Raw genomic sequence first — 12,445 nt, 5'->3', positions numbered from 1 at the left:
TGCTCAGCTCCTGGAAGAGAAGTGCCTGGGTATGAAGCCCCCACAGAGTGGTGGTGAGATCACTGAGGCTGCTTGAGGATTGCTCCAGGAAGGGGCTGGGGGTGACCCGGCAGGCGGAGGCTGCCGTGGGCCCTGGGTCCTGTACCCACACAGCCCTTGCCTCCCAGTGACCATCCCCCTTGCCTCTCTGGCAGAGGGACCCTGGGATGCTTGCAGGGGTCTCCAGAGGAGATAAGGGAGCCTGGGTGAGGCCAGGTGAGGCCAGGGAGGCCAGGCGAGGCTGGGTGGCCGAGGGCTGAGAGCTTGCCTGGCTCCACCCAGTGCTCTCTGCCTCTGTGCAGGAGGCCGCCCGCCGAGCCCAGGAGCTAGAGATGGAGATGCTCTCCAGCACCAGCCCGCCTGAGAGGACCCGATACAGCCCCATGCCCCCCAGCCACCACCAGCTGACCCTCCCCGACCCATCCCACCACGGCCTGCATAGCACACCCGACAGCCCCGCAAAGCCAGAGAAGAACGGGCATGCCAAAGACCACCCCAAGATTGCCAAGATCTTTGAGATCCAGTCCATGCCCAATGGCAAAACCCGGACCTCTCTCAAGACCATGAGCCGCAGGAAGCTCTCCCAGCAGAAGGAGAAGAAGGCCACCCAGATGCTCGCCATCGTTCTCGGTGAGTCGGCCCTGGCCCCTGGCCGCAGCCCGGCCCTGCCCAACCCCGGCTGGGCGACGGACCCAGCAATGTAGTCCTGCCATTGCTCCCTAACCAGGGCTGGTAGGTCACAGGACTGGCACTTTTCAGGCACAGGTCAAACCCAATGACATACCTGACTAGGTAGATGCTATAATTATGCTCATTTTAAAGATGGGGAAATTGAGGTTCAGAGAGCTTCTGTCATTTGATCAGAGAGGATGCGTGATTTAAACTCAGGCAGCATTCTTGCCTGGAGAATCCCATGGACAGAAGAGCCTGGAGGGCTACAGTCCACAGGGTTGCAGAGTCGGGACACCAGTGAAGCAACTTAGCACACATGCAAACACGTGCTGATTCTAGAATCTAAACTTGACCAGTGTACCATGGTGGCTCTGAGAACCTAGTGACCCTGAGCAAGTCACTTCTCTCCGTCTCCTTGTCAGCAGAGTAGACTACCTCTCAGGGTTGTTGTGGTCATCAAGTGATGCACGGTGGTGAAAGCATTTTACAACTTCAAGTCAGTACCCTGCACTGTTGTTAATGCTGCTATTGTTGAGGAATCAGGAAGTTTACTTGCCTCAACCAAGACCCAGTGGAACTAACGCTGTGAACAATTAAAGGGGCAGTGAGGAACCCCCCTCAACACCCCCCCCCAACCTCCCCCTTAACCGCCCCCTCGACCGAGATAAATGAGGGTGAACGAGACAAGGCTTTTGGGCGAGCGCACTGGTGCCTGGGCGGGGCTGCAGCAAGTGATCCGGGTCCAGTCCCCCTGCCCCTCCCCACCCCGTGCGCCCTGGGGCCCCGCCCTTCCCGCCCCCGCGCCGGCCCCCTGACCGGCGCCCTCTCCCGCAGGCGTGTTCATCATCTGCTGGCTGCCCTTCTTCATCACCCACATCCTGAACATACACTGTGACTGCAACATCCCGCCCGTGCTGTACAGCGCCTTCACGTGGCTGGGCTACGTCAACAGCGCCGTGAACCCCATCATCTACACCACCTTCAACATCGAGTTCCGCAAGGCCTTCCTGAAGATCCTACACTGCTGACCCTGCTGCCTACCTGCACAGCAGCCCGCCTCTCCCCTTCCCTGCCCCGCGGCCCCGCCTGGGGCCCCGGGAGCCGCGGGCAAGGGGGGCGCAGGGCAGCCTGGGCCATGTCCTCGCCCGCGGGCCCTGCAGTGTTAGCTTGGCTCCTGCCCCGCACCATCCGCGCACCTTGGAGCAGCGGGGGGCAGCGCTGGAGAGCGAGGCGCCACGGGCGGACCCCCGGGCTCAGGGGCAGCTCAAGGGGGCCCCCGCCCACTCCCAGACCCTCTCTCTTTGGCACCAAAGACGCAGCTGCCTTCTCCGACCTTTCTCTGGGGCTTTGGGGCTCTGCGGCTGCGGGGCCAGTATCGAGGCTCGGAGGCCTGGTTTTCACAGGCCATGCCGGAGCGGGTGGTGGGGAGGAGTGGACAGTCACAGCCACCCAGGGCCCACACCTGAGAAGCCAGAGCTCTGGCCACGACCCCAGGCAGTGTCAGGCCTGGGAGACCCGCGTACACCCCAGGTCTGGACGGACCCCAGAGAAGCAGAAGCCCAAACTCCTCACCCCTTCTCCTACCTGGCCTGGCAGGAGCTGCTCAGTTATCCACAGCAGTGGTCCTGATCCACCCGCTCACCAGGAGGTTTCCATGCCCCTGAGATGGAGGATCCTGGGTCTCCAAGGACCTGGGGCGGGGGTGGAGGTGGGGGTCCTGTGTGGACAGGACTCCCCCATCCCAAGCCCACTTTGCTGACGGACATGGGTACAGCCCTTTTCTTAGCAAATGCTGGGCTAGTGGGGGCTCTGGCAGAGAAGGTGGGCTCGTCACATGTCTGGGCCCGGGGTTGGAGGTGTCTGGGGTCCTTGGCAGGGGGCCTGCCACCCTCTGCCGCAAACCACTGTCCTTTTCTCTTCCTCTCGCCTTTTCGCAGTCCTGTCCCCTTTCTCTGTTGCCTCTGCCTTAGAGGAGCCCACGGCTGAGCAGCTGCTGAGGGGAGAGGGGAAGCCTCTCCTCAGGCCCCACACTCTGTAACATCACTACACATGCTCCACACTAATAAAACTTTGACAAGAGTCCCCTCGAGGCTCCCTCGGGCGAGGGGTGCAATGTCCCCTCCGTCCTCCTCATCGGGTGTGGCCAGGGCTCTGTGTGTGTGGGGCTGTGAGATGGAGAGACCCCAGGGAGGGGGGGCCCTGACACCGTCAGAGGGACAGGACTGGGTGCTGGTGGGGAGGGGGGAGGAGCACAGGGGCTGTGCCGGGAGGACCAGAAGAGGCATGTGCCTGTGTGTGTCCTACTCATCCCGGCCCCTCCTCCCCAGTGGATCTGAGCGCTCAGTGCTGCTGTGGGGTGGCCCTGAGCTTCAGCTGTTGGCCAGGATGGCAGGCAGAACATTTCCAGTGGGAATCATGTGGTGTCCCCAGGGCTCCCTAATCACCAGAGCCACAGGGCAAGCCAGGCTGCCCCCTGCCCTTCGCCTCCTCTCTCCAGGTCCGAGCACCTCTGCAGGCCCAGGCTTCAGCCCTGCTCACCCACCAGGGCAGACGAGGCTTCTGGAAACTGGCCTTCAAGGTGCAGCCCTGCCCGGGTCCGTGTCCACCCCTTGCCCTGTCTGGTATCAGAACCCACTTACTGCGCGACATGGCCTTGTGTCCTCCTGCCTCCTGGCCTCCAGACCAGTCACAGCTCCGAGCCTTCTGGGGCCACGACTCGGCACTGACACAACAACAGAAGTTTGGCTGTTTTAAAAATGAAATATAAAATCAAGCCGGTGAAGGAGGAATATTCTTACCACCTTGAGAATAACAGCGGTGGTAACAAACAGGGTGCTGGCTCCCACGGGCTCAGGCTCCTGGGAGCTGTCAGGGCGTAATTTGCATGCTAAATACAATATTTTTAGCACCAAAAGTTTGGAGCACTTGACTTGCCCTGAACACTTAATTATGGACTTCGATCTTCTCCCTGAACCTGTACATAGTGCTAAGCCCTGGGAGAGGCTCCTGTCCCCAGAACACAAGCCAGAGCAGGCTCCGAGTCTAGCTCAGGGGAGGGGCTAGCTCAGCTTGATAACCCAGCTACCCCCTCTTGGGAAAGGCTTTAGGCTCCCAAGGAGGCTAGCACCCCCAAGGACCTCTCAGCTCTGTTACGCAGCCCGGAGTCCAGGCACATGCACGAGGGCACGTGCAAGCACACACACACATGCAGACATATGCACACACAGTCTATAAATGATCTTGACCTGGAACGGGAGCTTAAAGACTCCTGTTAGCATTAGAAACCTTAGGGGGTCACACAGGGTGGAAGAGACGACAAAAGGATGGAGAGAGAAAGAGAGGAAGAGAGAGGAGGGAGGGAGGGAGGAAAGAGGAAGGGAGGGAAGGTAGCCCGAGAGCAGGTTGGGAAGAGCACTGACAGGAGAAGAGGGGAAGAGGGCAGGCAGGGGTGGGAGGCGGGGCAGGGAAAGCTGCCCACAGCTGTCACGAAGCTTCGCCTCTTTGTGCCAGACAGCAGATTGACAGCTGGAGTGGGCAGGGGGAGGGCTGGGCTCCACCTCCTCCCCACCTCAGTGCTTCGGGGGCAAAGGGATGACGGGGGACCCAGGAACACCAAGGTGGAAGGGGGTGGCCCAGGCTCTGGCTGTCTCCCCAGAGGGCCCGACAGCCCACGTTTGCCCCGATCAGTGAGGGCAGAAGGGAGCCCCAGGCTGGGCATAGCAGCCCTCTGATTTTCTCTTTCCTGGCCATTCTCCTGTGTTTCTGCCTCCATGCCCGTCTTTGTCTGTAGAATGCCTTTTAATCAAAGGATCATTGATCTGCCTTTACGGAACACGGAGTCTGCACCCCAGGCGCCCTCCGCCAGCATGCAGCCAGGAAGCACCACTTAAGGGAGGAGCCTTCCTGGTTGGGCACGGTGGGGCACTGTGCAGCCATCCTCTCAGATGTCTGCTTGTGGCTGCAAGTCTCCAAAGCTTCAGTCCCTTATTCATCCCCTGCTGGGCTCTGGAGAGGTTCCAGGTGGCCGCAGGCTCAGGAGATGTCCCAGGAATTGAGAAGGCAGTAGTGCAGGATAAACTGCATCCATTCATCCATCCATCCACCCAGCATGGTCTTACTGGGTGAATATTCACTGAGCAACTGTTTATGGTACTCCAGACCCTAAGCGAAGCGCTAGGAATGAGCAGTGAAAAAGGGGATTACCATCCCTGCTTTTCTGGAGTTCACAATCCAGTGGACGTCAGGCGTTAGCCCAATACTCACATGACAGTGATGAAAGCTCTGGGCAGAGTCCTGGCTGGGTGTGGCGACCATTGTCACGGGCACGCGATGCCCAGCCCCGTGGTGCTCTTTACCTAGATGACGAGGGTGACTTAGGAGGTAGCAGCCCCAGCGTGGCTTGACCCGGGAGCAAATAGGTGGGGACCTGGGGAGGGCAGGAAGTCTGATGGCAGAGGACTTGCTCGATGGTGGGGTGGATGCCCCTGGAAGTGACTGCACGTTCTGCTCCGGGTAGGCTCAGAACAGGCAGTCAGCTGCCTGCACCCAGGGGCTTTGAGGACTGGCATGCCTTGGGGGTCTTGCCAGGGTGCCCACCTACCTGGGTTGCCTTCCCACATCACCCCTATCCTGGGAGGTGTGGCCCAGCCTGTGCCCCCCTGCCTCTCTGCCCTCCTGGGCCCAGGACCCAGGCTGTGTCTGTGGCGTTAGCAGACACCTCTGCCTCCCATGCCATCCTGTCCTCCTCGTGACCCCCGGTGGTCAGCCCATATGACCCCCCATTACAGAGGAGAGACCTCTCAAGTAGGGAGGGTGGTTGTCGGGTGTCAAGGCTGGCTTTTGAGCCCAGGCCTTTCAAATATGCATCTGATGTTATTCATCCAGCCCCTTCCCTGACCAGCCCTGAGTGAAGTTAGGAGAGGGCACTGTAGTCAGGAAAAAAAACTTTTTTAAACAGGAGAGAGAGAAAGAAAACCATTTGGGACCAGATTTTTAGGATGTGGCCCATAGGGTGACTGTGAATAGAACAATGACCATTTGGGCAGCTGGACCACATGAGTATGTGCTGGGGGTGGGCGTGCAGGTTAGGAGGAGTGGGTTTTAGTGGGTTTTCAGTAGCAGTAGGCAGGAGTCTGGGCATCCACGTGACTGAAGGTCCCCTCCGGCCAACCAGGCATCCCTCCCTGCCTCCGGTTCTGGGGGGATCAAGGGAAGTAGGAAGCTGACAGGGAGAGTAGACGACCCTCTTTGTAGAGGGAGACCACGCTGGTTTAGTGGATCTCTGGGGGGCGGGGAGAAGGGGCACTTGGTAGGATCAGCTTCCCACTCCCTCTCCCATCTCAGCTCGGCTCCTTGGCAAACAAAGCAGGGTGAGCGCTGCAGGGCACAGCCCCTGGCCTGCAGGGCGTTTGGAAAGGACTTTTACGTGGTTGGAGCCATGCAGCTCCGAGTCCACAGAAAATGCTGTGTGCCCACCACACTCGATTGTGCTTTCTGCCATCTTCACCCGGGCTCTGTCTGGAGATGTGTGTGTGAGGCTGGAGAGAGGAAGGCAGCCCCCCACACCCCCCAACCCCCCGGATCCTCAGTGTCAGAAGCTGGGAGTCAGGTGCTGAGGAGGAAGGCGGGAGCTGCAGGGAGGGAGGTGGTACCACCTGGGACATGGGAGAGGCAGGGGGCTTCTTTCGTAGGGCTTTCCTGACCAGGTTCAACTGCAAACACTGTCCTATTGGCCCCATGAGTGTAGTCTGTGGAGGTCAGGCTCCGAGCTGCGTCCAGGACGCAGAAAGGATGGCGTGGGCAAGAGAGAAAGGAAATTGCCTGGAGGAGACAAGTTTTGTGGTCTAGTTCTTCCCACAGCAGGTGCTGCTCTGGGTTACAGAGCCAAAAAGCCCACAGCAGGGACACCCCTGCCCAGGCCATTCTCAGCCTCATGTCCAAATCGCTTCCCCCACCCCATCCCGCACCCTCTGCGGTTCTCTCTTCATCCTCGGAGCAGGTTGAGCCCTCACGCTGTGCCTCTGCACACTGGAACATCAGCCCTGGACCCCTCCCTCTCCTGGTAGATGCAGGCATGGCCGCCTTACTCTGCTGACATGGAAGCCCTTGTACGTCTCCTGGGGCCTCGCAGATGTGTGTCAAGGGGCACGACCCACTGATGGGGCTTGCCCTGCCCTCCAGCTGGCCTGACACTACTTTAGGTGTGTTGCAAGAGGTCTCAGGGTCACAGCCCACCCCAAGGTACTAAAGGAGAGCCACCCTTTCCTCCTCTGGATGGACTGGCAAAGAAAAATAGTCAGCTCCTTCCAAGAATATCCTTGACAAAAGACTGGGTTGTTGGTGACCTCTTCCAAAAGAAAAATTCCTCTGACTCTGCAGAAACTCTGGAGAAACTGCAAGAAAATAATCTGTTGAGTGCTTACTAACAGATCTGCCCTTTGACCACAGGGCATCTGATTATTATCACAAGCCAGTTAGATAAGCAGCAGATAAGCTGTTAGATGATGCAGCCAAGTCTAAGAAAGTTTCAGCAGCCTAAGGGCACAGGTTGGTGTGATCCCCTGGAGGAGGGCATGGCAACCCACTGTAGTATTCTTGCCTGGGAAATCCCATGGACAGAGGAGCCTGGCAGGCTACAGTCCATAGGGTCGCAAAGAGTCAGGTATGACTGAGTGACTAACACACACACAAAATCATACAGTAGTGGATGGCCCAGCTTCAAAGCCCATGGTCTTTCCACTACCCAGCTCCCCACACCCCCGCCCCGAGCTTCCCTTCCTACCTCAGCCCTGCCTGGCAGCTACCGCCATCCCTTAAGTTACAGTAACAATCCTGCTGCCTGTATCTGATCCAGCAGGCATGGATGGAGTGTGGAGGAAGGACCAGGTATTAATAGAATGCAGAAATAAGCAGATGCAGTGATGGGCTCACACCCAGGCAGGAACCTCGCTGTAGGGAGCATTGGGACAGAGTGACTGTCTCCAGCCAGGCAATCGGAGAAGTCTTCGCAGGCAGGGACAGGTGAGTTGGGTCTTGAAAGATGATTGGTAGGCGTCTGACCCACACTGGGAGGAGAAGGGCCTGGGACCATGAAGGGAAGGGGTGTGGAGTGGGCCTGTGCTTGTGAGCACAGTGGCAGGACCAGCTGGAGTGCCAGAGGCACACGGGCCTGGGGGTCCTGGAGCCCCCGCTGGAGTTGTGTTCTATGGGTGCTCGTGGGGGCGGGAAGGTGGTGAATGGTCTTGAACAGAGGACCAGAGCTGCTGTTCCTGTGCTCAGGGAGCCCCGAGGCCCCTCTGGTGCTCTGCCCACTGGCTGTACCGCCCGCCTCCACTCCCCACCACAGGCTGGAGACCAGCCCTGTCCTCCGTCCAGCCCATCATTCTTTCATGGGGCTCCACCCTCCCCACTTGGCTTTGCTGGCACAGTCTCCCAGGCCCCTCATGTCCTTGATACTTCAAGGGTGTCTTTTCAGCCCCCGGCTTTTTCCGTTGGTCGCTGGGGGAACCCCTGTGACTGCGGTGTGAGGTTACCCAGGTGCTGCTCCTGGGGACTGGTTCCCACAGTCGGTCTGGACTTCCTCCCTGCCTTTAACTCCCGTTAATACAGCTTGCCAACCCCTCTGCTCCTTCTGGGCTCCTAGCCCCACAACCAGGAGAAGCCCCCTGAGGGACCACTCTTCCCAGCACAGGAGGCCTCCCAGGCAGAACAAACCATCAGCATCTCTGGGACAGCTAGACAGGTAGTGCCATCTCCTGGGGCGGGGCTTCCCTGATAGCTCAGTTGGTAAAGAATCCGTCTGCAATGCAGGAGACCCTGTTTCGATTCCTGAGTCGGGAAGACTCCCTGGACCAGGGATAGGCCACCCACTCCAGTATTCTTGGGCTTCCCTGGTGGCTCAGCTGGTAAAGAATCCGCCTGCAGTGTGGGAGACCTGGGTTCGATCACTGGGTTGGGAAGATCCCCTGGAGAAGGGAAAGGCTACCCACTCCAGTATTCTGGCCTGCAGAATTCCACAGACTGTATAGTCCATGGGGTCGCAAAGAGTCGGACACAACTGAGTGACTTTCACTTTTCATCTCCCAGGGCTCTCCTTGGTGGGTGGGATGTATTGGCTTAAGCAGTGGTGTTGAGGCTTGTCTAGACAGAGGGTAGTGAGTAAGTGAACAAAATGATGATGAGAAAAAGGTGGGACCAGAATGATGGAGGAAAAGAAAGTGAAGGGAGTCCTTGTACAGACTGGTGATGCACATCATCTCAATTTATCCCCTCAACAACACGTGTTACAAAGAGGGAGGCGGTGCTCAGAGTCTAGGTAAAGAATCCACCCCAGGGACTCCCCTGGTGGTCCAGTGGCTAAGAGTCTGTGCTCCTAATGCAGAGGGCCCGGATTCAACCCCTGGTCAGGGAACTAGATCCCACATGCTGCAACTAAGATCCAGTGCAGTCAAATAAATATTCAAAAAAAAAAAGAGAGAGAGAGAGAGAGAGAATACACCACAGCTCTGCCAGACTCCAGGGCCCCTCACAGGAGGACTCCCTTCTCCATCACCCCTTTCCTCTCCTACAAAGGGTGTCAAGGTCTCCCGGTGAAGTGCCCACCCTCTCGCCCACCCTCTGCTCTTCCGCTGGGCTGTCCGCACCCACAAACAGGTCCGTTGCTCTTTCACATTCCCCAGCCTCTGGGGTCCCCACCCCTTCCAGCTAGTCCAGACCTTGCCCCTTGTCTGCTATGTCCTTGTCGTCCTCCAACATCCCAGCTCCCGGAAAGCCCTTCCTGGTGAGCTTAGTAACTGATTGGATGGTGGGGGGCGAGGGGAGAGGGAGAGGAGGGTAGACCCCTCTGTCTGTGCACAAGCCACCGTGGCTGCTCAAATTTAACAGATCAAAATTAAAAATCAGATCCCTCAGTTGCATCAGCCACATTTCAAGTGCTCAGCAGCACATGGAGTTAGTGGCAAACACGGATTATTTCCGTTCTCCTGGAAAGTTCTGTTGGACAGTGGTGGTCTAGAAAGACTCCTAGATTGGGGGCTGGGGTCCCCACAACTAAATGACTCAATGGCACATCTATCTAATGGACATGAGTTTGAGCAAACTTTGGGAGATAGTGAAGGGTGGGGAAGCCTGGTGTGCTGCAGTCCACGGGTCGCAAAGAGTCAGACACGACTCAGTGACTGAATGAGAACTAGGTGAGGGACAAGGGCAAGGAGCAGGGCTTGTGGGGGTTCTGTTGGGGGCACTGAGTTTAAGGGTCTGTAGGACCCCCGCGTGGAAATGTTCGGTAGGAAATCAAAGGTTCCTATCCTCCTCCTCCCCAGTCTCCCCTAAACAGGTTTGAAATTCAACTGAGATCCTCTCCTTGGGAATGTCAAGGGCCTTAGTAAAATCCAATTCTAAATATCCTTAGGAAACCTCTAGAAGGCAGCTGTGCTGAAATGGCACTCAGGGTAGAAGCTGTGTGTGTCTGTAGGCTCTGTGTCTGTCTGGCTTGGGATGGCTTGGGAAGGGAGAAGAAGGTGCTAGTAAGCAATGAGAAGGCTGTGTTGGCTAGAGTTGGCCTGACACTGCGAACTCCATTAGAGTAGAGAAAGCAAGGGTCTGGGGAATCACCGTTTAGACCCTGGGATCATCAGAGCTGAAGTGAATCCTAGGGATAGTCCTGTTTGCATCTCTGTGGGATCCTCACCATTTATGGAACAATAGGTGCAAAAACAAACAAACAAAAAAAATCATTTGCTTTTTTCTTTTCTTTTTCTTTTTTTAATTTTATTTTATTTTTAAACTTTACATAATTGTATTAGTTTTGCCAAATATCAAAATGAATCCGCCACAGATATACATGTGTTCCCCATCCTGAACCCTCCTCCCTCCTCCCTCCCCATACCATCCCTCTGGGTCATCCCAATGCACTAGCCCCAAGCATCCAGTATCGTGTCATTTACTTTTTCTAACTTGGTTCTTCAAAGTCTCCCCTCAGACTCTTCCCAATAGGATAAGACAGACACTACTGCCCTTCCATGGTTCTCTCCTGACTATTGATCTGAGCTCACTTGGCTTTGAACATGAAGCCCCCACACCCCTTCTCTGGCTCGTGCAGAATTCTAGGCACGGAGCTAAACTCAGACCTCAGGGTGTGAGGAGAAAAAAATAGCGTCATGTCCCCTCTTTCCCTCTTCTTGCTCCAGCATGTTCTAGAAGAGACACAACTCCCAGGGGCATTTGGAACTACAAGTTTTGCCCAAGGAGGATGGGGCAGGCAGCCAGCAGGGAGCAGGCGGATGGAAGAGTCCACTGAGTGCAGCCCTGTCCTCGTCCCCAGGGTCCCCACTTTTCCAACCAGGAGAGGAAAAGACCACTATCCTGGGCTGCTGGCCAGTGATGGTCCTCACGGTGATGCTAAGGACACAGAGAGAAAAACCACAGGACGCCCCCTGGCGGTTATCCTCAGCCTTGGCTGTTCTCCAGCTAATACCAGGATCTGATGCTGGGAGGGACTGGGGGCAGGAGAAGGGGATGACAGAGGATGAGATGGCTGGATGGCATCACTGACGCGATGGACGTGAGTCTGAGTGAACTCCGGGAGTTGGTAATGGACAGGGAGGCCTGGCGTGCTGCGATTCGTGGGGTCGCAAAGAGTCGGACACGACTGAGCGACTGAACTGAACTGAAGGGCATAGCTCGGGCTTCCCGGTGGCTCAGACGGTAAAGCGTCTGCCCGCAATGCGGGAGACCCAGGTTTGATTCCTGGGTCGGGAAGATCCCCTGGAGAAGGAAATGGCAATCCACTCCAGCATGCTTGCCTGGAAAATCCCATGGGTGGAGGAGCCTGATAGGCTACAGTCTATGGGGTCTCAAAAGAGTTGGACATGACCAAGCGACTTCACTTTCACTTCACTTTCAAGGGCATAGCTCAGTCAGTAAAGAATCTGCCTGCAATGCAGCACCCGGGTTCGATTCCTGAGTGGGGAAGATCTTCGTTGAGAATGAAATGGCAGCCCACTCCAGTATTCTCACCTGGAGAATCCCATAGACAGAGGTAGCCCTGGCAGCCTACAGTCCATGGGATCCCAATAATTGACATGACTTAGCAACTAAACCACCACCACCCTGGTTTAGATTAGGTTTAACTGGTTTAGGGTGGGGTCAGTTCTGGTTTAACTGCTCAGGTTTTTAAAAAACTCTTACTTTCCTCCTCACCCTGCACACCTCACCCAGGAGGTCCTAATATGCAGGCTTGATTTATAACCTGTGTTCCAGGGCACAACCCCTTTCAAAGCAGCTCCCAGGGCTCTCTGCGGTAGACTGTGGTCTGTGTGGGGTGAAGTGTCCAGGGCCCGTGAGGTTGGTACCATGATCCAGAGACCACAGCATAGGAGACATGTTGCTGCCAGCATTGCTAGAAAGGACTCCTGTACTCGGCATGCAGCAGCCCACGAGGGGGACACTCAAAGGCAGGCCTGGGGTTGTAGCTCGTTAGGGGTTGTGAAACCACGTAACTCAGATTGGGACTTCAACCAACCAGGCCCACTTACACTCCACAGACAGAATGTGGCTCATCTCTGAAGGTGAAAGCAGCCTCAAAATATGGCATGGTTAGTTTTGCTGCTGCTGCTGCTAAGTCGCTTCAGTCGTGTCCAACTCTGTGGGACCCCATAGACGGCAGCCCAACAGGCTCCCCTGTCCCTGGGATTCTCCAGGCAAGAATAGTGGAGTGGGTTGCCATTTCCTTCTC

The 12,445-nt window shown here is 56.7% G+C and overlaps 1 protein-coding gene across 1 annotated transcript in view; it reads left to right on the top strand.

The window, feature by feature from the left end:
- DRD2 (dopamine receptor D2) overlaps positions 1-2,790 on the top strand; it is a 70,820-nt gene extending 68,030 nt beyond the window's left edge. Inside the window, exons 7-8 of the mRNA XM_086339272.1 lie at positions 342-669; positions 1,546-2,790. Coding sequence (XP_086195398.1) covers positions 342-669; positions 1,546-1,739 — 522 coding nt within the window. The 3' untranslated portion in view covers positions 1,740-2,790. The remainder of the gene's footprint in view (positions 1-341; positions 670-1,545) is intronic.
- The last annotated feature ends 9,655 nt before the right edge of the window (positions 2,791-12,445 follow it).

Source organism: Bos grunniens, chromosome 15, assembly GCF_055505025.1.
Source record: "Bos grunniens cultivar Pamir isolate PY7600 chromosome 15, Bosgru_T2T1.0, whole genome shotgun sequence".
Taxonomy (NCBI): Eukaryota; Metazoa; Chordata; class Mammalia; order Artiodactyla; family Bovidae; genus Bos; species Bos grunniens.
This window is presented reverse-complemented; position numbering and strand designations above follow the sequence as displayed.